The sequence below is a fragment of the Chaetodon trifascialis genome, chromosome 5, assembly GCF_039877785.1.
Source record: "Chaetodon trifascialis isolate fChaTrf1 chromosome 5, fChaTrf1.hap1, whole genome shotgun sequence".
Lineage (NCBI taxonomy): Eukaryota > Metazoa > Chordata > Actinopteri > Chaetodontiformes > Chaetodontidae > Chaetodon > Chaetodon trifascialis.
This window is the reverse complement of record NC_092060.1, coordinates 19,867,253-19,893,053: the sequence shown is the minus strand read 5'-3', so window position 1 is coordinate 19,893,053 and position 25,801 is coordinate 19,867,253. Positions and strand designations below refer to the sequence as shown.

The following is a 25,801-nucleotide window of genomic DNA, read 5'->3' as shown; positions in this document are numbered from 1 at the left end:
CAACAGTGCAGCCATGGGAATGACTGCCAAGTAAAATAAATCAATTCATCTTAATAAATGCATTTCAGGTATCTTTCATGTATTCATTCATATAAATAAAATTTATATTTTTGTTGAGTGTATTATGGGTATGTAACATGACAATACAATGGAATCTAATATTACTTGTCAAATGTTTATCAGTAAATAATTTTGTCAACGTTGGAATAACTCATGATAGCCAACTAATGACAGGGGAACAATTGTTTTCAAACTGTTGCATAGTGTTAACAAGGTAAGGGGCAGTGGATGTGCTTGTGAATATGAAGAGAGCAGGGAATTCGATTGTGCAACTGAAAGACTTTATTTCTTTTAATTCAGAAACAAAATATGGGCTAGGTCCAGCCACACCGCCCTCATTATTTTCATGCAAAGCACGAAAATGCCTCAGCATTGATGAGGTGTTGTTGTTGTACCCTAATTCAAACACTTCACCTTGGATTAAAAGGAAAGACAGTGAAAAAATAGGGAATAACATACATAAAACACATGTAATAATGTTAGTGAAAGTGTACTTAATTTATTGGGGGAGATCAGATCAAAATGTTCCCACACGGGGGAAAACTTTCTTTTTCTCACAGGCTCCATCAAAATAAGCAGCAGTATAACAAAATGCACCTCCATGTCACACACAAACCAACACATCGCCAACACTAACCCACGAAGTGCGGTTTATATGTGTTCATAAATCGAACCGAGTCCTGAACCAGCGAGGCTGTGAATGTCATTCGAATGACGTCATTCTTACGTATCGATACGCGCTTCACTGAATACTTCCGGGATTTCTCGACTCACGCTCGAGGCATAGATGCTCCGAAGCGTCGGCACGGTACGACCCATCACTAGCGCCCTCTACCCTCACTGAGGGGTCAGTGCAGCTCACCTCCAGCACCGCCTCATTACACCGCTGGTCAGGACAGGAGACGGACACCTCCTCGGCCGCTATATTTAGATGTTTAACCTGCGTAAACAAAGCCTTTGCCGTCTCTCCGGGCAGACCGAAACCCTCGCAGGAAGCCGGCAGTTCAGAGGAGCCAAACAGTGATGGCCTCCGTGAAAAAAGACAACAGGCTGACGAGTTCTCAAAGCTTCATGTGTGTCGGCTTCGCCGGATTTTTCAGTAAAACCGTCACGTCGCCTTTGGAGGTGGTTAAAATCAAGAGTCAGGTGGGCACTTTTCACTGTAAGAGAGGTTTCTGGCACAGTTTTCTTCTCATCTACCACAATGAGGGACTTCGAGGCTTTTGGAAAGGAAATTTCGCCTCTTGTCTGCGCTTGCTCCCCTACACCGCAGTTCATCTCACCACATACAAAAAGTAAGTGAAGTGGAGTCTAAAGTTGACGCCGTTTGTTCGTTTGTGTGGACGTGAAAGCTGCTCTTGTTGCTGTTTTCATCTGGGGTTTGTGCTGTGTTTATGTTAGCTGAATTAGCTTGTTAGCCAACTTGGTCAGCTGACGCAGACGCAACAAGTTTGAGTTGTTGAACAGCGTAAAAGACGAGACGACACATAACATCATGAGAAGAAAATGTGATCATCACGTTTAGTGTTTGTTTCCATAAATGATAAAGGGGTTCGTTTAAACAGTTTGTTTACTTCAGCTGAAGATGTATTTATTTCCTTTTCTACTGTACGAGGCGCACGTTCTTTTTTCAGCCAATCAGAAGGCTGGATTTGGTCAGTCGATTTTTTTGAAATTGGGCGTTTTTCGACCTGCGTTTTGTCTCAAAGGTAGTTTGTGTTCCTAGAATTGACTCCCAACAATCCCAACACAGTGTATCCTGGAGCTGAAACGATGACTGGATTAGCCAGTTGAGGGTAAATTTATCAGTAACTAATTAAGTTAAGACACAATGATGATTATTGTCACTGTTGATTGACCTGTCTGTCTATTTTCTTGCAAATCAATGAATACTTTAGTCTTCAAAATGTTACAAACTAGTAACAAATGTCCATCGCAATTTTCCTACACTACAAATGGACTTCAAAAACAAGCAACAAATCACGTGAATGATTCAGTGATTATTACAATAGGTGCTGAATATGTCTCAATCAGTTTGACTTATCAACTAATTGTTCAGTTGTAAGGTTTGTAATTGTAACTTTTCCAGCTACCAAATGTTAATAATTTCTGTTTTTCTTTGTCTCCTGTCATAACAAACTGAAGAAGTTTTGGTTGTAGCCTGTTATAAATACTTTGCCTCTGTGCACATGAGACAATTGGGATGACAGTATTTCTGTACAGTTTTCTGACATTTTATCAAACAAGTGATTGATAATATGAAAATGCTAAATAGATTGACAACAAAAACTAATGTTATTTGTAGGCTTAACATGGATATGCTCCTACTTTGATTATTTATGGTTGATAATTGGGGTTTGACAGTCCTGGGATTCGACAACATGTGCACTCATCATAAGCGAAAGTGTTGCCTGCCAGGCTTGACTCAGGACAAAGTTAAGTCAGTACTCATGTTGGGTTACTACAGGACAAACATATGGAAATGCCTGAAGCGTGACTGATATGTACATAAATACACTGGCTAGGGAGGAGCCTCAGTGATCCTGGTCACAGTCATGAATACACCCACAGTATCTACTGACTGTAGACTGTAGTGAAGCTGCACACACACACAAGTTATTGATTTGCTCCTGAAGCATAGGCGACTGAAACAGACTAATCATTTGATGAACTAATTGTCTCAAAAGGGCAATACACTCACTGAGAGAAGTTCTTCTAATAGGGCAGTCAGGTGCACAATAGCTTTTTAAACCAGAAAGAAATACTGATGCAGTTAAGAGTAATGAGTTTTACCCTCCTCTGTGCTCAGGATTGTCCTCCTTCACATGGATGAAGTGGGCTTCATCTCTCAGTGGAGGGCCATATTGGCCGGTGGACTGGCCGGCGTTGCAGCTGCTCTGGTCACGTACCCTCTGGAGGTGGCGGAAACCAGGCTCATCGTTCAGAACTGCAGACAGCCCACGTACATCGGCGTAGTTCACACTCTCTCAAAGGTCTACAGGCATGAAGGACTGCGTGCTCTCTACAGGGGCTTTTCCCTCACTTTGTTGGGTGTGTTGGCATATTCATGTAAATTAGTTCAGATATCAGATATTAATGCCGTAAAAATGGCCCTGCTTTTCCATTATTACACTGTGAAAGTATTTATATGAGCTGACAGTGATACATTTAGCTGTAACTTTACATTTCATTTGTCTGCAGGTGCTTTTCCCTTTTCTGTCGGCTGCTACGCGGTCCACATGAACTTGGACAAGCTCTGGCAGGAGCCTCCTTTTCGCTTCACTCCCCTCCAGAACTTCATTAATGGCTGTCTGGCAGCAGGAGTGGCCCAAACCCTCTCCTACCCTTTTGAAACTGTAAAGCGGAAGATGCAGGTATTTTACCAGCAGAACACTTGTACATGGAGTTCTTGGTTTTTAGGAGAAGTGACACAAAGGCACAAACAAACAACGTAATACATATAGGAACTGAAATGAATTACAGAAATTAAAATCGTGAAATCGTTTGAAAATAACTTAAAACAAGTTCACAGTGTAGTCTGGTCTGTCTGGCCACTGTATTACAACCTTTAGTCCATAGGGGGCAGTGGGAGCGAACCTACAGCGAGTAGTGAGTGAGAAGCCATAGGTAAGTTCTCTAAACATGGCCAGTAACTATCAGACATCAACTATGTTACCTCACATTAAAGAACAATGTTACATAATTCTTCAATGAAGGAATTCAGCTCGGGTCAGTGTCTCAGAGTTAAACATTAAAAGTCAGGCAGAGAATAGCTGATTGGAAAACAGCTGAGGATGTTTGCAGAAGCTTCGGGTAATGACTTAGTGCAAGCCTTAATATGCTGTTTATTTTACTTTTTAAAGCAATGTGCAGGTTAATAGCTATAAAAGTTGAAATGAGGAGTTGATCAGTAGAGTTGAGATGTGTCAGAGTTAAGAAGCACCCGCTGATCACAGAACAGCCCTAAACTGAGCAGCCGTGTCGGCTTTCCTTCACTGTGTTACTTATTAACAAACGTTTCCCTGAAATTGTCGAAGTTCTGTCTATTTCTTGGTATAACTTCATTGACACAATCAGATATATTGCTGGATCGCTGCCCCTCATTTTGACTTCCATCTTTTCTCAGGCGCAGAGTGCACGTCTTCCCCACTTTGGTGGAGCTGATGTCCATTTCAGTGGAATGATTGACTGCTTCATACAGGTTGTTAGACACAAGGGCGTCCTCTCACTGTGGAACGGCCTCACTGCCAGCACAATAAAGGTACTGGGCTCGGCTTCTTTCATGATACATCCATTTGTCATCATCTCAACCATATTGCACTCTTTATCAATCATATGGACAGAGTAGTGGTCTGCTTGTGCTACATACAAGTAATAAGGAACTGAAATAAGTGCAGTTGCTTCGGAGTGACTTTATGACTTTTTGACCCTTTGACCTATGCCAAGGCAGAGGTGAAGAGGGGAGGTGGGGCATGTACTCATGTTCAGTGTGTAATTCATAGCATGAATATCAAGAGCAAGGTGAGCAAAGTCTGTCTCTGTTACATGCCCCACTCTCCTGTTTCAGTTGTAAATGTCATAATAGTTGTGCCTTATCATGAGCAGATGAGATGGATGAAAATAAAGCAATTAAGCAAGTTGTAAACCAGTCAGCGCACGTTTATTGAGAGCCAACCGGATCACAACTTTCTCTGTGCAGATCCATCATCAGGACTTTAAGCGTTGGCATTACACTGAAATATTCTCGTGTCCAAACCTCCTGTCATCCCTTCACAGATTATTCCCTACTTTGGCCTTCTTTTCACCTGCTTCGAGATGTGCAAGCAGGTTTGCCTTTACCGCAACGGGTACATCGTGTCTCCCCTGAGCTACAAGCTTGCACCGGGGGTCGACCAGAGTCTCGGGCCATACGAGCTGGAAGAGGTGAAGCGCTACTTGAGAAACAGGAACTTTGGGTCAGGACAGTCTTTTGGAAACCGCTGGTGAAAAGTCAAATGAGAAGATGTGGAAAAATATTGACTGCTGACCTCACTTGACCAGCAAAGTGAGTGATTTGCTGGACTGAAATACTTCAGAGGCTTGTGTCTGAAGTAATTACATAACATTGTGTTTCAGGTCTTCATGTAAGATGTAAAGTTGCATTTACATTATGTCCTGTCAGCAAAGGTCTACCTCTGTCAGAATATTGTTATTTTAAAGTATTACTGGTTTATGAACTGTTCCTTGACACATCATGTATTTCCATGACTGTTTTTAACCAAATATTATGTGCCTTGAGCATTAGTTATTTATTCTGAGTCTTATTTCAGTTATTGTGTCACTGACATCAAATAGTGCCACAGTTCATTCACATACTCTACCTGTATGATAGGTTGTATTTTTAATGAACAGTGTAAAGTTTTGATGTTTCATAAGTTTGAGTAGGTTATGGGCTATCATGTGCAGGTGCTAACATGGATTGTGATGCAAGAAATGTGCTCACATTAAAATTCCACTAACACATGTTCTTTTGTATATTTTTGCAAGTCTTGATTATCCCCTTGATGTTAAAAAAAAACAGACACAAAACAAAACCCCTAAGTGTGATCGTAAAGAAATACTTTCACTTTTACCTTCAGATGAAGATACATTTATCTGCGATTTGTAGTAGGGATATACATACATGATCAAAAGAAAGGCACTCTTGTAAGAATGTACCATTGTTCACCAGTGTCTCCTTGATATGCAAAATTAGCTCAACACTGCTGAGCACTACTACAAATCACTCTGTGCAGATTACTTTACCTTCATCTGAAGGTGAAAATCACACAAATATTTGCTGAAGTTATCTAAAAGTTGCTATTACTCTTAGTTCTGGGTCATGCCCGGCTCATGCTGCCTTTCATTCATTCTATAATTACTCAAATTAAAATTGGACTGATTAACTACACAGTCTGTTTCCATATATTGGGCTATTAATTAACGCTGTGCAACTACATAATATATCACACACTTTTTCAAGAAAACATATTTGTCAATGAAAAGAATAAAATATTTATGTAGCCTGTTCATTCATTCATTCATTCATTCATTCATTCATTCATTCATTCATTCATTCATTTATCTTCTAAGGTTACCGTTGTATGGATCCTGTGCTTGAAAATGTCCATTCTATCATCTTGGCTTTTATTTTGATACATTTACTTGCATACATTACATATACATTTTTCAGATAAAAGATATTTCACGTCTCAATGAAAAGAACAAAACAAAAAGATCATATTTATGCAGTCTATTTCAGCCTGTTTATTTACTTATTAATTCATCGATCTTCTAACGTTACCCTGGCACTGAACTTTTATTTTGATATATTTACTTCTACTTCCCTGTCACTGGTCAGCCTTACAACTTTTATTCTTAAAACGAAAAATATAAAAATCGGAATTCACACAAGCCAAAATTGGACCTTTTTTTTTTTTCTGAAAATGGGTTTCTCGTTTTTCGATTCTGACAAGAACAACGAAAACGGCTTTGTTTTTCAAATAAATAAATAAATAAAAACCAAAAAAACAACCATAGCATTTCTGTTTTTTTCGTTCAAATACAAAAACGGACTGCCCGAACGTACAGGGACCAGTGTCCCCTTAGATCTGCCGAGATGTGATTCAATCGGAGTATCTAAGTAACTTATTAAGTAAACTTTGCTTCTTGTTGGACACGTGACTGTTGGTGTTGCCAAGTTGTGTGGCCGTCCGCCCCGCCCACTACTCCCACAGCCGACCAATGAGACGCTGGAGTCGAAGTTCACGGTTTTCCGCTTTTCTTTCCTTTTATATAGCTTAGAGTTAGTTATGTCACCTCCACAGGTAACCCCACCGACAGCAGTGAGCAGGACTCCGTCTGATACTATCTGAAGATGAATGAGACCTTTATTTCCTTCGCCAAGGACTTCTTGGCTGGTGGGATTGCCGCTGCCATCTCCAAAACAGCTGTAGCCCCCATCGAGAGAGTCAAGCTTCTCCTCCAGGTAATTGTTTTTTGAATCTGTCAAAGAAAACAAAAGAGGACCGAATGAAGAGGATAAGAAATGACTCGAAGGAGATTTATCTTTAACCGAAATTAAGTTTATAATTTATTTTTTATTTTTTTTGAATGACAATCCGTGACATAAAGCTTTTTTGGAGTGCACAGGAAAAGGCTGTCTGTCCCCCACAACGACATCAGGCTTGATAACATTAAAACCAAAGCCAGATAAGGATTTAATGAAACTTGATATCTGGAGGCCAATAACTTCTCTGTGTAATGATTAACAAACTACTGGCCTTGTAAATGCAAATCTACTAAAACTTGTTCTGGCCAAATTGGTTGATACATTTCAATCAGCTTTCATCAAAGGGGAACATATACATAAAACGTGAGGCTAATACTGGCTACAATAGATTACTAATCTCTTATAGAATCAGAAAATTTCATTGTATTTGTTGACTTATCATTTGATTCTGTTCATTTTTGATGCAAAAAATTGGTTTTGGTACTAAGTTTTGCAAAGCTTTTGAAATGTTTTATAACGTTATTGGTTATATTTATAACCAAAAATATTTATTATTTCTAAATCCAGGATTAAACCCTAGATTAAAGAGTTCATGTGGAATCAGACAAGGATGTTCCATATCACCGAAACTTGCCATACTATGAATGCAACTTGGCTTCAGTAGCTGCCCTGGTTGTGAATCACAGCGAAATGGAAGGAATGAATATTTTTGACTATTAATTTCAGTTTGTGGATGATAGTGTGTGTTTCTTCAGGGGAAAATCAATAATTGGCAAATCTTTGAACATAATTTCTATTTTCTCCAAGGCATCAAATTGAAAAAAAACAACAACAATTTATGTGAAAAAATAGAAAATGTGAAAAAGAAAAAAATCATTGGCTGATGAAAGACCTTTCAATTTTTGGCCAAAATTTGTCAGATGTTGAGGGAATATCTAAATTGGTCTATCCAATTCATTCTTTGTATGTTGACCCTCAAAGTAATAAAAAGGTTAAATATCATCTATAATTTTACATGGAGAAACAAAACACTCAAATTGTACTTCCCGGAAGAGATGTACACACATTTTGTTGTAAATAAAGGCCTTTAGCGCTTCCATTTTGTTGTGTGGAAATGCAGCGTTTTTCTCTTGAACTTGTTTTTTGGAGTTTGTGTGTTTTTTCGGCTTTGCATCATTTCTGTATTTGCTGTGTTGTTGCTCTTCAAGTATTTGTTTTGTTTTTCTGCAGCACGCTTTTTCATTTGGAGCACATTTCTGTTATTGTATTTGGGTTTTTCGGAAGTGTTTTTGATGTTGCATAATTTCTGAAGTTGTAGCATGTTTCTCCCAGTGGAAATGTTTTGGGCTTTTGCCCCAGTCGGCCACCTTATTATGCAGAAAAGCCTGAAGCAGCTTGGTTTGATGTCTGTTTGCATAAACAAAGAGACTTGGTTCAACTCATCTTACCTGTGTGAAGGCTGTTTTCTGGAACCAGCTAACGTGTCGCCAGCTAAAGCAGAGAGATCAGTGTGAGGCGTGTCAGACCTATATTACCACCCACTGACTGGACTCCTCTGCTTTAATTACAGGTGCAACATGCCAGCAAACAGATTTCAGTTGACAAGCAGTACAAGGGCATTGTGGACTGTGTGGTCCGAATCCCCAAAGAGCAGGGCTTCCTCTCGTTCTGGAGAGGTAACCTGGCCAACGTCATCCGATACTTCCCCACTCAGGCCCTCAACTTTGCTTTCAAGGACAAATATAAGCAGATTTTCCTTGACGGCGTGGACAAGCGCAAACAGTTCTGGAGATACTTTGCGGGTAACCTGGCGTCTGGCGGCGCCGCCGGAGCCACATCGCTCTGTTTCGTCTACCCCCTCGATTTCGCCAGAACACGTCTGGCTGCTGATGTCGGCAAAGCTGGAAGGGAGCGTGAGTTCAAAGGCCTGGGAGACTGTTTGGTGAAGATCTTCAAGTCTGATGGCCTCAAGGGTCTGTACCAGGGCTTCAACGTCTCAGTGCAGGGCATCATCATCTACAGAGCTGCTTACTTTGGCGTCTATGACACAGCAAAGGGTGAGTTTTCATTCTCAGGCATCTTAAAGCTTGATGTATCCCATCTCAGTGGACTTACTTGCTTTTTAGACTTTAATTTAATTTGACATTTCTCTTACAGGCATGCTTCCAGACCCCAAGAACACACACATTGTTGTCAGCTGGATGATTGCTCAGTCTGTGACCGCGGTCGCCGGTCTCGTGTCCTACCCCTTCGACACAGTCCGTCGTCGTATGATGATGCAGTCTGGGCGCAAAGGAGGTGATTAATAAACGCAATATATCAAAGCATAACTTCCTATTTTTACAACTGTGTTAGCAGAATAAAGGTGTGACATGTTTGAAATTCTGTTTTTCCTCTCAGCTGACATCATGTACACCGGCACGATCGACTGCTGGAGGAAGATCGCGCGTGACGAGGGCTCCAAGGCCTTCTTCAAGGGAGCGTGGTCTAATGTGCTCAGAGGCATGGGTGGCGCCTTCGTACTTGTCTTGTATGATGAGTTTAAGAAAGTCATCTAAGTTATTTTTGTATGTCCACTGTTCATGTTGTGAAGTTTAATTGTAACATGTCTTGTACATTTGAATACCGCACTATATTTTTCGGGAACAACTAGTATTTTCTACTAGTTGTACTGGGGGAGTCTGATGTGCACTCTTCTCTTGGCCCATTATTTTTTCCTCCTCGTTTTGACCCTCACCACAATTTCATTCTCTGAACACAGGAACCTTACCGAATAAAAAGAAATAAACACAACCCACTGTGTGAGCCTCCTGTCTGGTTTTGAACTGCAGTGTTATGTATGAATTGTACCATTGCAGACAGAGTGTGACTGAGTGTCCTGGCAGCTCTCGTCCTCAGCCGTTTGGCAGCCTCTTGTTACACTCTTGATGTAAGATTAGAGTCGCAAACGTCTCCCTGGTTGTAATTGAGGGTGATCCAAGTTGACCAGACATGCTTGCAGAAAAGTGATAGGTCGAAAGTTATTTAACATATATTGATAGTTCAGCAGAACATTTGCACAAGTGGTTTCCTGTAGAGAAACAACCAGGGTTACCTTCAGCGAGGAGGATTATTCCAACCTTCTAAATATACTTTTATCTCCTGCCAGGCCTTGTCTGACTCCTACTGGTGTGACAGAGGACTTTCACCCTGTCTGTTGTCACCCGTCTCACAATTCAGCAGTGTGACACACCTGTTCCAGTTTTTTACAATCACAGTCAAGTGATCTTGAGATCTCTGCCATTTAAAGTGTGTGAAAACCTTATCGTATAGTCTAGCTATTACAGGAAAGAAGCAAAGGGAAGCCAGCACATTTAAGCACATTTACCGGTCTGCAGGGCGGCAATAAAAGTAGCTTCAGTGTTTGTTGCAATAAAGCCTGCTCCCAGTAATGAGGTGCAACAACCATTTACTATTCCTGAAAACCTTTCGCAGTTTAACCCATCACAGAAACCATTAATTCAAAATGAGGCTCTTTTGCATAACAAGCCTCCCATCCATATTAAGTGAGCCAGGGAGTGCTGCAGTTTGGCCTGAGCCTTGTTGGTGGAGGTGTCAACATGATGTCACAGTGAATTGTACTCATGCCTGATTTTTCTCACCGATGCACCCCCACCCTTAAAAAAAGACACACTCACATACAGACAGACTTTGGTGTTGTCCACCTTGTTCTCCATCCCCATTGATTTCTTCCCTTTTCCCTCCCCTGCCAACACAAGCCTGTGATGTGACTGCCTCAGATAATGAGGTGAGATTTTTATTGCACCAGTTTGTGAGGATGACAGCAGTCATCAGCAGTCAGCAGTCTGCCTGCAACCTCCCTGGTACCAGGCGCCCTCTGCTGATTCCTGCAGGTCCATGCCGGATACACAGACTGCTCTCTCAGGCCTTCCAGCAATGCACTTCAAAGTGGGAGATCAAGGGTTGACTTGCACATGACATCCAGAGAATGACAATGCCTCAGCCAGCCTACACCGACTGCTACGTGCTTACTCTAACTCCTCTCAGCAGCCTCTCATCTTGGCTCTCAAAATTATATTGATTTGCAAGAAACCCAAATCAATTAACCCTGAACTTTAAAACAGTATTATGGTTGCCTGAATGAGTCATATGAACTTCATTTTCTTCACATCTCAGGGCAGTAATCAGGGTCGGACTGGGACTGGCTCACCACATTCGATAACGCACACCTTTTCTGTCTTTTCGGTCTCTTGAATGTGTGTACCAACTGTGCAACTCTTTAAAACCACGTACCGTAAGCCATACAATGAGTTAACAGGAATCAATGAGAGTGGACACATTAAATATTTCCAAAAGTGTCATTTATTAACACTACAAAAAAGTACACTCCACCGCTCCATCACAGTAATGGATCTTTAAGCAGAATTTATCCCACTGGGTGTACTTATGTGTTTCAGGGAGGAAGAAAAGAGAAAGAGAAAGAATAGAGATGAGAAATAATGATCAGCTGCTAACTCTTCCAAGAGTAATACTCAATAAATTGTGAACTGACCCAGTCCAAAAGGATGAATATAGTTGAACTCCTGAATGAACTTTGAATTCTGGGTATGTATGTTCGAGAGAGAGAGAGAGAGAGAGAGAGAGAGAGAGAGAGAGAGAGAGAGAGAGAGAGAGAGAGAGAGAGAGAGAGAGAGAGAGAGAGAGAGAAATTTAATTATTGGTAAATCTTCAAGATAAAACTAGCAGTGTAGAAACTGAAGACTTAAGAGGGATGACACATGAATGAGGGAGAGAGAAAGAGAAATAATAGACATGATTGATTGATCTGATTATCACTGTTTTGCAGACAGTGCTGAATAAAGAAGGCCTGTGAACTTGGGCAAATCCTTAAAAAAAGAAGATATCATCCTATATGTGTGTGACAGATAGAAAGAGAGTGAGAGGAAAGCAGTCAGAAAGGAGGAAAGCAGTCCAGCTCACCGCAGGTTTTACTGCATGTCCCTGTTCAGTGCCGCCACCACCAAGGCCCTGGCGTGGCAAACATATCAGAAATTTGGTTGACTTGAGGAGCCAGCTTCTTCTTGTCTCGTAGTTTCTCTGCACCTCCTTTTCGTTTTCTCTACATTTTCGAAGATCCTAAAAGATTGCATTACCGACGTAGAAGAGGGGAAGTGTTTCATGATATGATTGGGCGAGATGAGTCCCCTCAAGTGTCAGTGCAGAAAATAACCTATGGGCCGCAGACCAGCGTGTGTCGAGGGCTGGTCGGTGGTTATGAACAAACTCATGCGCTGACTTTTTTTTTTTTTTTTAATTTTCCCTCCGAACGCATCATGCCTAGACCAAAACGAAAGGGGTTGGTGTTTAACGATGTGATTGGGCCAGTTCAATGTCAATCGGCCGCTGATCGACTTCTGGTATTATGGGCTGGTCAGACCAATATTTAAAAAAAAAAAAAAGTGGCCGACTATCGGCCCAAATAGCACGTCGATCCACAGGGAAAATGCCCGCTATACCAGATGGTCAGTCCGTCCCAGGCCCCCACTGAGAAAACTGAGCCGGTAACATCTGAGAGGCCCAATCCCGGAATTCCCACAGACCCCTTTGCGCACTTCAGGGTGAGACACTCTGTTTAAGGACACCTTATATCCATACAAATTATTGAAATTCTACACAGAACATACTGTACACATAGACATAATATACGTAGACGCCTCATTGACTGACGCTTCCTATTGGAGCTGACGTTCAGCGCGGCTGCCATCTTGGATGGGTCTCCTATGCATCCCCAGTGCATTTATTTCTACGGAGGAAAGTCAATCTGGTTGTATGTGAACGTGCAGGATAGCAGACCTCCACCTGCCCAGCAAGATCACGGGACTCTGTCGTTCACCTCAGGCGCACGAGGACATCGTTTGCATGAAACTGTGGCCAGGTAAGATTCATTATGGAAAAAGTACACATTTGAATAACATGCCTAAAACTCAGCGATAGTTTATGATCTATTTGTAAAATCTACGGAGAAATATAACTGTTTTTGACAGTGTGGCAGTCGCTTTCGTCCCGAAGTGAGGACTCTAACGGGACGCTGCGGGGCTCGCCAAACCCCAGTCAAAAATCCACAAATTCAAAGTTATCTCGCTTTTCTCCAAAATCTGCGTCGGTCCGCGTGTTTTCGATCTGGGAAAGTAATCAGTAGGCTCTGCTGAGTAATTCGGCTTACAAAATTGACCATGAGAAGGTTTTTAAAGTGTTTTTTCAGTGCTTCATCTATTGCTTGTTATATCAGGCGAGTTGAACTCCGTTCGTCTATGGCTCATCGAAGCTATGGCTTGTTGGGTGCTTCCTGACATTAACGGATCATCAATGTAGCGTCTTAGCTGACATATTTCTGTTCTATATTTGTTTTATTTTGTATGGGGCAGCAATCTCTCATAATTGGCTGTTCAAGGTCAATTATAGGTAGGGTTGCCACCCGTCCCGTAAAATACGGAATCGTCCTTTAATTGACAATTAAATGTTGCATCCCGTATTGAACTAATTTGTTCCGTATTTTCACAAATGTCCAATACACATGTTTGTCACACACACACATCAACACTAAATCTAACAATAATAAACTAACTAATACAGGAAATACTAAGGCCAGCAAAATTGTCGTGAGGGGATCCACGCAGTGCTGTGTCCCAATTCAGGGGCTGCATCCTTCGGAGGACCCTTCCTACGCGGCCCACGGAGGAAAGTGTATGTCCAGCTACTATAATCATCACAACTCCTCTAATTTTTACCCGATTTTCACACGGTTTGGTTTGTTACAAACGTCAGAGATGCAGTTATGATACAGGACGCTGTCACACATTTAAAAACAAATGCTTTCATGCTGAAATACTTTGTCTTTGTTAAAGAGCATAATACAGACATATAGTATGGCATATTAATAAATGTATTAATGAATTAATTTTAGATTTTAATAAAGAAACACTTGATTGTTCATTTGATTTCTCTCTCTCTCTCTCTCTCTCTCTCTCTCTCTCTCTCTCTCTCTCACACACACACACACACACACACACACACACACACACACACACACACACACACACACACACACACACACACACACACACACACACACCGTCTGGCCTGACGTGTCTAAATTTAAACAACTGTTCACAGTTTGAGGATGACAAAGATTCCATAATAGCCTGGATTGAAACTGCTGATGTTTGTGATATACACTGATTTTAACACATACATACATACAAGCTCCCATATATACCTGCTCAGTACATTTTTTCCTTCTTTAATTTTTTTTTTAAGGCCTGGAAAAGTTAGCTTTAAAATTCCAGGTCATTCCAGTGTCTTACACTACCCTGTTAAGCTTGCAACTGGGGCTGGGAAGCTAAATAAAATAAAATAAATAAATAAATAAAATAGGGGCATAGTTGCTCTCTTTACGTTGACCTTGGTTGGCTCTGGTGCTAGCGGAGACCCACCCAAGATGGCGGCGATGCTGGATTACGCTCCAGCACGTAATGAGGCGTCTACGTATATTATGTCTATGGCTGCCACCGCTGTGCGTTGCCATGGATACAAAATGTAACGGTACACACATCACTCATGAGAAGCTCTTTTTTCTCGCTGTCTTGTCAGTGCTGTGCCATGTGGCTTCTGTTTTTACAATGTAATCACTTACCATTCAGATGACTGACATGGCCAAGTGTGTCCACTTTATAATAAAGTCGTGTTTATTTCATGTTAGGATACATTAAAATCTGGAAGCTTTAAATTGTGAACTGTGCAATTTTTCAGAGATTTGTGGCGATGCACAGTATTTTGCACATCTAAAAATACACATAACAATAAGGAAACTGAATTTAGTGTGTTTTGTGCTGATAATGGTTGTATATCTTTCTTTCTTTCTTCACTTCAGTGTAGGCTGTGCTGTTTGGGGCATACATTTTCTTGTTTGTTTTTATGAATCTTTGCAATTTACTGCAGCAACTCTGAACATTCACTCAGAAAGGACTCTGTTGAACTCGGAGAATTATTGTTTTTCCCCAAAGGAAGGCTCTTCTTTTTATGTATTATATTTATTATTTATGTGTGGGACAGTGTAATTTCAGTTTGTGAGCAAAAGTGTGTTAGAGGGTGTAAGGGCTATTTTTTTAACATGTCCCAAAGGAAGGTCTTTTTTGATGTCTCGACATCCATTGACACTTATTTTGAAGCAAGGCTGCTTGAAGTTAGACTCATTGGTTTGAATAAAGGTCCTTATTGAATTGTCTGTTCAGCTATTTTTTCTTGGGTTAATATTTAGTTTGTCTAATTCTCATGGAGATTCTTTGTAGATATTATTTTGCTTAAAATTTTGAAATCTAGCAATTTCTGTAAACTCAAGTAACTTGGCAATAAAGCATGAGAAAAAATAATAATGTTGCTCTAACTTGATAAAATAAGTTTAACCAACATCTTTTTTAGTTCTCTTAAGTAATGTTTTCCAGTCCACATTACTTGATACAGAAAGTTGAGTCAACAAATCGCAAGTTGTATCAATTATGTATTCCATGTTGAGCCAACGTGATTCACAGTTGTAGGAACTTGATAAAATAAATTCAACCAACATCTCTTAAAATTATCTCAAATAATATTTTTAAGTTCAACTTACTTGATACAGGAAGTTGAGTCAACAGACTGTGTGTTGCATGAACTCATGTTTTGAAGTGTAAAAAACTTGACACTATAAGTTGACTCAAATTAACTCAGTCAAAGCAACAAGATGACTTGACATAGTTAAGTCGGGTCAGCTAATCTTTTTTTTTTTTTACAGTGCATGCTTCCCGTGAAATTATTTTCTCCGCATTTATCCCATCCTCGGTCTGTCGATCCTCCGCGGCAGACCAGGAGCGGTGGGCTGCCAGCTGCCAGTCGACACCGACGCCGGCGCCCGGTAGGGTTGCCACCTTTCAGAAATGAAAATAAGGGACGCCCACCACAGCTCCTCAGGACCATGACCACCACGTTTTATTTTGGGCCACTGTTTGTAGTAAAGGGGTGATCAAGAAAGCAATTAGTCATACTTAAAGCTTGAAATGCTTTATTACCAGTGAACACATTCTTTATTGTGCAACATTGTTGCATGTAAAGTGCTGTTCATTAGGCTACATAAAGCCGCAATTACATGCATTCCTATTTAACATACAATGAGGAAAATATATAACAAAGTGCCATATGCACACAATTTAGTTATTGCACAATCAATTAGCCTAGTTAATGAGATAGATCAGATGTCATCCAAACAGTTAAACCACACTAATTAAAGAATTTATGTAATGATCACTGAACACTGTATTCCTCAAAAATATAAACATTTTGACATAGATTACACAGAAAGCTCTACAAACATTTTTAGTCTAGGAAACGATCTGAGCAGCAGCAAAGGGCACTTTTCCCTGGTTAAACTCCAACAGATGCTTGAAGTTGAGGAAGATTCCCTGAGCTGTTTCAGGCCTCAGATAGCTGCAAATTTAGATTAAACCACTCAGTCGACACTGATACTCATTATGAAAACATCAAGTGAAAGATTCTCCACGGCGTTAGGCTTCATGTTACCCTGGCATATTCTGCCCGGGTCCGATGGACGTCTGAAACATCAGGCTGAAGGAGATGGGAGGTGTGAGGTCATTTCCTGTGGCGGCCAACTTGAGCTTGTATTTCCCGAAGAGATCAGTCAGCTCCTGCTGCTGCTGGGTGTAGTTGTCCAACTGAAGGTTGTATCAGAGGGAAAATGAGAGCAGTGAATTATTTAAAACTCCAAAACAGCTTTTGCTCATCGTGACTCAAAAAGAAGCATTTCAATCTTATTTTGCTCACACCGACCTGAGTGATGACTTCCTCCATCTCAGCCTTCTTCTCTGCTGCGCACTTCTTATCGGTGTAGGAATTAGATGACTTACTAATCCTGGGAATCAGCCTACAGTATGAATTGTAAAACTCTTTATGGCCCTTTGTCACTGAGGGGAGAAAGAGGATCAAAGGACATTCAGTGGGGGACACTGGATAGAGGGGGAAGGTAAAGGTACAATTCACTGTACCTGAGGAGTTTATGGTTTAGTATAAACCCTAAAGAAACGGATGAGTGAACTCCCCCAAATGGTCGTTGTCTTTGAAGGAAGGTTTATGATTACCAGGTGTGTGTGTGATAACCATCTGTCCTTTTGTTGAAAAGTATAAAAGCCAAGACATTGTGGAAATCTGCCGAGAACACTCTGCATGAGTCTTCCCTCCATGCTGCATGTATTAAAGAGACCTGATTCATCACACCGAGTCTGTAATTCTTCAGAGAATTAGCAACTCTCAACAAGCAACACGGAGAATTTCCCTGACATCGGACATCAGCTTGTGGAGATGAGCTGCAGAAACAAACAGCTGTGATAGTACGTGACACACCGAAGAGTCAAATACAAGAGACGAACATTGATTTCATTCTACCCACATGTTCAACCCCGATTCCAAAAAAAGGAAAAACACAACGCAATCATTCGCAAATGATCTGTTTACTGACATCAGTAGCACAAAGATCCCATGTAGTAATCTCCTTCATACAATCATGTGTTCACAAAGTGCTGAACCTTGCTCCATCCTTACTTGTGAACAACTGAGCCTTTCCAGGACGCCCTTTTCATACCCAGCCATGACACTCTCACCTGTTACCAATGAACCTGTTTACCTGTGGGGTGTTCCAAACAGGTGTTTTTGGAGCATTCCACAACTTTCCCAGTCTTTAGTTGCTCCTGTCCCAACTTGTTGAAACGTGTTGTCGCATCAAATTCAGATTCAAGCATATATTTACTAAAATCGATGAAGCTGAAGAGGTCAAAGCACAAAACTATTCAGCAGGATGACTTAATCGTCGTTACAGTCAGCTAAAGATGTCATTTGGCATTCATAATCCCAAAGCATTACATAACATGACTCGGCATATTTTAGCAGATCCATTCCATTTTCAAGTTTGGTCATGTCATTTCTTTTCAGCATCTGAGCCAATTAGTCTCGGAGTCTTTCAGGAACTGGCATTTGCTTCTTATATCTCAGATTTCCCTCCAGCTCTTTGGAAATGTATATATATTTTAAAAATAAACGTTTTCTCTTAACAATATTTATTTATTAACTGTTAATCCATTAGTGTCATTTGTTCTTTAAATGGCCATTTATATTGGCTGATACTGCTGTATATTAAATAAATGATCATTCATCCGACTTTAAAAACTCAACATCCTAAACAATCAATCAAACCACAATAGTCTAATAGTAATCATCTCCACTGACGCTGTGCAGCCAAGGATGTGCCTCTTCCCACTCACGTCTGTACTTTTGCAAGCGTTTTGGCTGTTGAGGACGTGCTGGAGTATCGGGTGTAGTGGACATTTTTAAAAGGCGCGGGTGTTGTGAGCAGCGCCGGTGTGTGATGTCTGTCTCTAGGCAACCGTGACAGCAACACACGCAGGCAGCGAGGCACAGACACACGACCGGGGTCCTGCGTAGATCCCCTCACAGATCCCCTCCTGCTGGCCTTAGTATTTCCTGTGTTTTATTTTGTTCATTATTGTTAGATTTAGTGTGTGTGTGTGTGTGTGTGTGTGTGTGTGTGTGTGTGTGTGTGTGTGTGTGTGTGTGTGTGTGTGTGTGTGTGTGTGTGTGTGACAGACATGTGTATTGGACATTTGTGAAGATACGGAACAAATCGCGTCCCAACATTTAATTGTCAATTAAAGGACGATTCCGTATTTTACGGGACGGGTGGCAACCCTACCTATAATTGACCTTGAACAGCCAATTATGTGGAGAGATTGCTGCCCCATACAAAATAAAACAAATATAGAACAGAAATATGTCAGCTAAGACGCTACATTGATGATCCGTTCATGTCAGGAAGCACCCAACAAGCCATAGCTTCGATGAGCCATAGACGAACGCAGTTCTATTCGCCTGATATAACAAGCAATTGATGAAGCACTGAAAAAACACTTTAAAAACCTTCTCATGGTCAATTCTTTAAGCCGAATTACTCAGCAGAGCCTACTGATTACTTTCCCAGATCGAAACACGCGGACCGACGCAGATTTTGGAGAAAAAGCGAGATAACTTTAAATTTGTAGATTTTTGACTGGGGTTTGGCGAGCCCCGCAGCGTCCCGTTAGAGTCCTCACTTCGGGACGAAAGCGACTGCCACACTGTCAAAAACAGTTATATTTCTCCGTAGATTTTACAAAAAGATCATAAACTATCACTGAGTTTTAGGCATGTTATTCAAATGTGTACTTTTTCCATAATGAATCTTACCTGGCCACAGTTTCATGCAAACGATGTCCTCGTGCGCCTGAGGTGAACGGCAGAGTCCCGTGATCTTGCTGGGCAGGTGGAGGTCTGCTATCTTGCACGTTCACATACAACCAGATTGACTGTCCGTGTACATGTGTGAAAGAAGATTCATCGACCGGTATCGAGGAACACTTTTAAGTCAAATTTCAGGTTTCTGCGTGAGCTCAGAGCGGGACACAGTGGAACTACACTGTTAAAAGGGATTTGGGCTTTTAGTCAGAAGGACTATTGCTGTCAAGCTGAGAGAACTCTGCCCATTACAACAAAGTAAGAAGAGTTCAAACAACTTCAACTTGAAAAAAACGCGGAAACTCATTAAAAACCCATGATAATCCATTCAGTTAACTTCAGCAAATACGTCGTGGGCATTTCAACCAACACGCATGCGCCGGCAATGTGACGTCACGCGCAGTGTTGAACTTTAAATCCGAGCCGACCGCCATCTTTTTACCTCGGAGCCGAGCCGTCCAGTAAGTACATTTAAAATTATTTTAGCTTAATTAGTTCATCTGTTGGTAATGTGCATTGGTCGTCTAATGTCTCTCCATCTCAAATGATCCGTCAAGATATTAAACCTGTGATGAATATTTCATGTTCGTTCTTTTTCGGAAATACTTTAGCATGTAGCGCTAGCTAGCGCTGCCAGAGTGAAACAGCAAGTTAATGTAGGGTTGAGCCTCATATTCGACTGTAACAAGTATTCGGCACCGACAATGTACTCATATAGGAGTGAAACAGTGCGATATTACGGAAAAATGTGTCGACTGTGGAAATATTATACCTGGATCAACTCGCTAATATACGTGACGTTGCGACTTGTACAAGAGGCTTTGCTCGCACTCAAACAACCTGGCACAGGATTGACAAGGCAGCGAAATAACAGAGCAACTTATGTTCCACGAGGAAGAGGAGTTGAAAAACACTGACCACCGCCGTAGAGTATGGATATTTTTTATGTAGAGTTAGATGCTGTATAAACACGTAGTCGCGTAGCAGTGGGGGTGAACGGCCACGCAGCCCATCGGCTGCGTGTGGGTTTTTTGGCCAGTGGGAAAGGAGCCCTATGCCGTTTGAAAGCGGGTCGACCGAGTTTAAATTAAAAAAACAAAAAAAAACAACAAAAACGTGTCAGCCCGGTAACTATGAGCCGCTTCCCCAATGAAATAAGCGGGGTCGATGCGGGTTTTTTAATGCTAGTCGACCCGCTGGTGATCGGCATATAGCTCCTTTCCTATTGACCAAAAAAAACCGGGTCTGATCTCCATCTGGCAGCTGCCACCATAGACACAGGGTGCTTTTCATTACGTTGAATTGTGCCTCCTCGTCTCCACTGTCCTTCGTCGACCCGGGAGTCGTTTCCCCTCCGCCATGATGAAGGATCTTCCAGTTGCTTAAATGCACCTGAAGGAGACGAGGAGCGAGGAGAGAGGAGGCTTCTGAAGGAGATCAGAGTGAGGATACACCGGTGTAGCTTACGCGGAAGTCTTTTATTATTTAAGGGGTGTGTCGTATGTGGCACACGTTTGAATCATGGCGGGAGCAGGTCTTCACAAATGTAATCTTGATTCTTGTTTCAACTGTGTCCTTTTAACAATTGTATCTGTCACCAAGAAATAAATGAATTTTCTTGGTATATTACGTTTTTTTTTTAAAGCAAGGCTACAAGGCTGTTGGTTTAATCTACCACACACCCGTCCTCTGTTATGCCTCTAACGGCATATAATTGAAACCTCATCAATAGCAAATCAGGAGTAGAACAGTCTGACTGCAGATCTGACCATCATATCACGTTTTGCAGCTTTTACAGCTGTACAAACGTCATCAGTAATTGACGTCGCTTCGGACTGACGCTGTGAAGCAAGGATTTTTCATTTCGGAGTTTCGTTTCCTCCGTCCTCACGTCCCTTCCTCGCATCCCTCTTTCATGTCCTCACTGGGCAGAGCGGAGTGGAGGAGACGAGGAGACCAATTTATGGAATGAAAAGCACCCATAATATACGTAGACGCCTCATTGACTGACGCTTCCTATTCGCTCCGTGCACAATATGGCGACTGTTGACCTTCGAACTTGAGTGTGCAGGGCAGTACTTCCGGGCGATACTTCCGGTGCGCGTCCGACAGCAAGAGACAACAGCAACCGAGAATCAGAGATAAGCAGAGAGAAAGTTTTTCACAATGAGTGTTTCTAGGATTAAAGAGAGGCGATGTGCATTTCACAGGGTGAGAACCTCGGCACTTCATTGGCCTGGAAAAGTAAGCTTTGAAATTCCAGGTCATTCCAGCGTCTTACACTACCCTGTTAAGCTTGTAACTGGGGCTGGGAAGCTAAATAAAATAAAATAAATAAATAAAATAGGGGCATAGTTGCTCTCTTTACGTTGACTTTGGTTGGCTCTGGTGCTAGCGGAGACCCACCCAAGATGGCGGTGATGCTGGATTACGCTCCAGCACGTAATGAGGCGTCTACGTATATTATGTCTATGGCTGCCACCGCTGTGCGTTGCCATGGATACAAAATGTAACGGTACACATGTCACTCATGAGAAGCTCTTTTTTCTCGCTGTCTTGTCAGTGCTGTGCCATGTGGCTTCTGTTTTTACAATGTAATCACTTACCATTCAGATGAGTGACATGGCCAAGTGTGTCCACTTTATAATAAAGTTGTGTTTATTTCATGTTAGGATACATTAAAATCTGGAAGCTTTAAATTGTGAACTGTGCAATTTTTCAGAGATTTGTGGCGATGCACAGTATTTTGCACATCTAAAAATACACATACACAATAAGGAAACTGAACTTAGTGTGTTTTGTGCCAATATCTTTCTTTCTTTCTTTCTTTCTTTCTTTCTTTCTTTCTTTCTTTCTTTCTTTCTTTCTTTCTTCTGCACAGGGTTACTTCACTTCAGTGTAGGCTGTGCTGTCTGGGGCAGCTGCCCCTCAATGAGGTGGTCCTGCAAGTGTTTCTCCTCACCGAACCAACGCACACTAATTGCCCATTATATGTCCACCTTGTTTTCATTTTCTGACTTATTTCTATTGCTCTGTTTGGAGGAACACTAATCCATGTGATGTTATAGAGAAATTGTCAAGAGAGTGGACATTTCAGTAATGTTTGAATGTTTTCATTTTCAACATTTTGAGCAAGTTTCTCAGATACATTTTTTTGTTTGTTTTTATGACTCTTTGCAATTTGGGGGGGAGAGGAGGATGACAGCCAAGCTGTCCTCCATGACAGACAATAACTCCCACCCACCCACTCCAACACACACTCACTGCACTGAGGAGCTCCATCAGTGATAGGATGCTACATCCAAAGTGTGTGAAGGAGCGGCATCGCAGGTTATTCCTTCCTGCAGCTGTCAGACTACACAAGAACTGCTGAAAGTAATTTTTTGATAATTTATCTGTAAATCATCTGTAAATTACCTGTGCAATAATCTGGGCAAAAACTGGTGCAATAATCTGTGCATTTATCTGTAAATCATTTGTAAATGATTTGTACAATAATCTGGGCGATAGCTGGTGCAATAATCTGCAATTCATCCTGTACCTTACAGTCCGCAAATACAATTTATAATTTAATAATGCTTATTTTTATATAATGCTTATTTTTATTACACCCCTTTGTATATACTTGCTGTTTTTTACCTAATTCTATCTTTTACTGGTGCTGCCGTACATTGGAATTTCCCCTTGTGGGACAAATAAAGATATATTGAATTGAATTCAACTGAATTTACTGCAGCAACTCTGAACATTCACTCAGAAAGGACTCTGTTGAACTCGGAGAGTTATTGTTTTTCCCCAAAGGATGGGTGCTCTTCTTTTTATGTATTATATTATTATTTATGTGTGGGACAGTGTAATTTCAGTTTGTGAGCAAAAGTGTGTTAGAGGGTGTAAGGGCTATTTTTTTAATATGTCCCAAGGAAGGTCTTTTTTGATGTCTTGACATCCATTGACACTTATTTTGAAGCAAGGCTGGTTGAAGTTGGACTTGTTGGGGGTTAAATAAAGGTCCTTATTGAATTGTCTGTTCAGCTATTTTTTCCTGGGTTAATATTTAGTTTGTCTAATTCTCATGGAGATTCTTTGTAGATATTATTTTGCTTAAAATTTTGAAATCTAGCAAGTTCTGTAAACTCAAGTAACTTGGCAATAAAGCATGAGAAAAAATAATAATGTTGCTCTAACTTGATAAAATAAGTTCAACCAACATCTTTTTTAGTTCTCTTAAGTAACGCCTCTCGCCCATTGTAGCTGGGATAGGCTCCAGCCCCCCGCAACCCCGAAAGGGATAGGCGGTATAGATAATGGATGGATAGATGGATCTCTTAAAGTTATCTCAAATAATATTTTTAAGTTCAACTTACTTGATACAGGAAGTTGAGTCAACAGACTGTATGTTGCATGAACTCATGTTTTGAAGTGTAAAAAACTTGACACTATAAGTTGACTCAAATTAACTCAGTCAAAGCAACAAGATGACTTGACATAGTTAAGTCGGGTCACCAAATCTTTTTTTTTTTTTTTTTTTTTTTTTTTTTACAGTGCATGCTTCCCGTGAAATTATTTTCTCCGCATTTATCCTATCCTCGGTCTGTCGATCCTCCGCGGCAGACCAGGAGCGGTGGGCTGCCAGCTGCCAGCCGCCAGCCGACGCCGGCGCCCGGGGACCAGTTCTCCTTCGGTGCTTCGGTTCTCCTTCCTTTGGTGATCTTCTTGCATGATTTTAGTGGGAGTTATTTAAGGAGGAAACCTTAACTTCATGCAAACTCCACACAGTACATGCAAACTCCACACAGAAAGGCCCCCTTTTTTCCTCGAGCAGCAGGCACCGAAGGCGTGGTGGAGGACACGCCACCAGCGCCCACAGCGGGATTCCGGGGGCCTTCTAGCTGTGAGGCGACAAGTGTGACCACTTGTGCAACCGTGCTACCCTACAAATAAGTGTCTAACATTATTTTGGAAAGAATCCATACAGAGATACTTCTTTGTTGATGAGTAAGATCTGTTTTGCTTAAGCAGAAACAGCTGTTGTAGCGCTGTTGCCAAAGCCACCAGACTCCATTCAAAAAAACAGTAATTTTAGCATTTTTAAAAAAAACTCCTTCAAATGCATCAAAAACAAAATAAAACTCGACAAAAACCTTCTTGGATCACATTTTTAATGTTTCGGCAACAATTACTAACTCTGGATTGGTTGAAATAAACTTTCAATTCACCGAATGGTTGAGAGGAGCGAGAGAGCTGGCTGACGTCAGAGAAGCAGCGGGGGAAACAGCACATTGAGTCGGAATGTTTAATAGTTTGTGTGTTAACCTTTTGTCATACTTGACTCATGTTTAGAACAATCCTGCAGAAAATGGGATTGACAAAAAATGATTAACAGGTACTGATGGGTTTTTGTTTTTTTTTTAATGTTTCTGTTTGATTACGTTCTGTGTTAGATTTAAATTGTTAATTAAAAATATTGTGTTCTAAATTAAAATTTTATAACCCCGTTACATTATCTATTCCATTTCTTATTTACAGTATAAGTAAACTTTTGAACTACTTTTCCGTGACAACACAATTATCTTATTTTTTCTGTGATATTTACAGATATAGGGCTGCAAGGTGGCGCAGCAGGTAGTGCGCGTGCGTCACAGCAAGATGGTCGCAGGTTCGATTCCCGGGTTGGGCCTTTCTGTGTGAAGTTTGCATGTTCTTCCCGTGCATGCGTGGGTTCTCTCCGGGCACTCCAGCTTCCTCACAGACCAAAAACATTCGCATTAGGTCATTAGGTTAATCATCTTAAAATGTACAACTATTTACAAAAGATCAGCAGAAATGACTATTTGCAGATTTACAGAGAACATGTATACAGTTGAGGCTGAGCAGGAGTCCCTGGTGGTGCTGCAAGATTATTGAAGCAAACAGTTTCCTGTTCCGATAACAGTGACCATCAGGAGGATGGAGGCTTGATCCTCACATGGCAGCCATCGATTGCTCCAGCAGCTTTTCGAAAAGCTCTGTGTCTTGCCAGCTCTGCAAACCCCTGAGTTACTGCCGCCAGGTCTTCTGTGGTCTTGGGGAGGTAGATGACCCTGTGGCGAATGGCCACCACCTCCTCAGTGACTGAATGGATGATGCGGTGAACAGTGGAGCGAGCGAGGCATCCCAAATACCCTTGCCACCACAACTGGAGGATGTCCCACTCGCCAGCCAGAAGAGACAGACCAAGGTCTCTATTGTGGCACCCCATCCGTGTCGCCTTTCCTGGTGGAGAAGTCCGCCAGGGACTCTCTGCTCAGCCTAAAATCTCGTCTGGTGTCATGATCGTTGAAAAAT

General features: G+C 41.4%; 2 protein-coding genes across 3 annotated transcripts; both read left to right on the top strand.

Annotated features, from left to right (window-relative positions):
• Positions 1 to 845: 845 nt before the first annotated feature.
• Positions 846 to 6,847, top strand: LOC139331304 (solute carrier family 25 member 43-like). 2 transcript variants are annotated; one of them, XR_011602180.1, is made up of 6 exons: positions 846 to 1,355; positions 2,870 to 3,111; positions 3,262 to 3,434; positions 4,187 to 4,321; positions 4,837 to 5,104; positions 6,780 to 6,847. XR_011602180.1 is itself a non-coding variant. In XM_070962713.1 (5 exons), exons 1-5 carry the CDS (start codon positions 1,084 to 1,086, stop codon positions 5,044 to 5,046), a joined length of 1,032 nt encoding a protein of 343 aa, XP_070818814.1. In that variant the 5' UTR covers positions 846 to 1,083; the 3' UTR covers positions 5,047 to 6,091. The 2 variants fall into 2 exon arrangements, 1 of the variants encoding a protein (XP_070818814.1); XM_070962713.1 differs by lacking the exon at positions 6,780 to 6,847 and having other exon boundaries at positions 4,837 to 6,091.
• Positions 6,848 to 6,913: 66 nt separating this feature from the next.
• Positions 6,914 to 9,876, top strand: LOC139331161 (ADP/ATP translocase 2-like). Its single transcript, XM_070962520.1, has 4 exons — positions 6,914 to 7,066; positions 8,661 to 9,147; positions 9,248 to 9,388; positions 9,491 to 9,876. Exons 1-4 carry the CDS (start codon positions 6,956 to 6,958, stop codon positions 9,646 to 9,648), a joined length of 897 nt encoding a protein of 298 aa, XP_070818621.1. The 5' UTR covers positions 6,914 to 6,955; the 3' UTR covers positions 9,649 to 9,876.
• Positions 9,877 to 25,801: the final 15,925 nt, after the last annotated feature.

What these genes read in the sequence shown, in the direction of transcription:
- LOC139331304 (XM_070962713.1), top strand. Translation starts at nt 1,084, where the DNA reads ATGGCCTCCGTGAAAAAAGACAACAGGCTGACGAGTTCTCAAAGCTTC. An exon ending in CATCTCACCACATACAAAAA is followed by an intron (nt 1,356 to 2,869) that starts GTAAGTGAAGTG and finishes CTCTGTGCTCAG; the next exon opens with GATTGTCCTCCTTCACATGG. An exon ending in CTTTTCCCTCACTTTGTTGG is followed by an intron (nt 3,112 to 3,261) that starts GTGTGTTGGCAT and finishes ATTTGTCTGCAG; the next exon opens with GTGCTTTTCCCTTTTCTGTC.
- LOC139331161 (XM_070962520.1), top strand. Translation starts at nt 6,956, where the DNA reads ATGAATGAGACCTTTATTTCCTTCGCCAAGGACTTCTTGGCTGGTGGG. An exon ending in GAGTCAAGCTTCTCCTCCAG is followed by an intron (nt 7,067 to 8,660) that starts GTAATTGTTTTT and finishes CTTTAATTACAG; the next exon opens with GTGCAACATGCCAGCAAACA. An exon ending in GCAGTCTGGGCGCAAAGGAG is followed by an intron (nt 9,389 to 9,490) that starts GTGATTAATAAA and finishes TTTTCCTCTCAG; the next exon opens with CTGACATCATGTACACCGGC.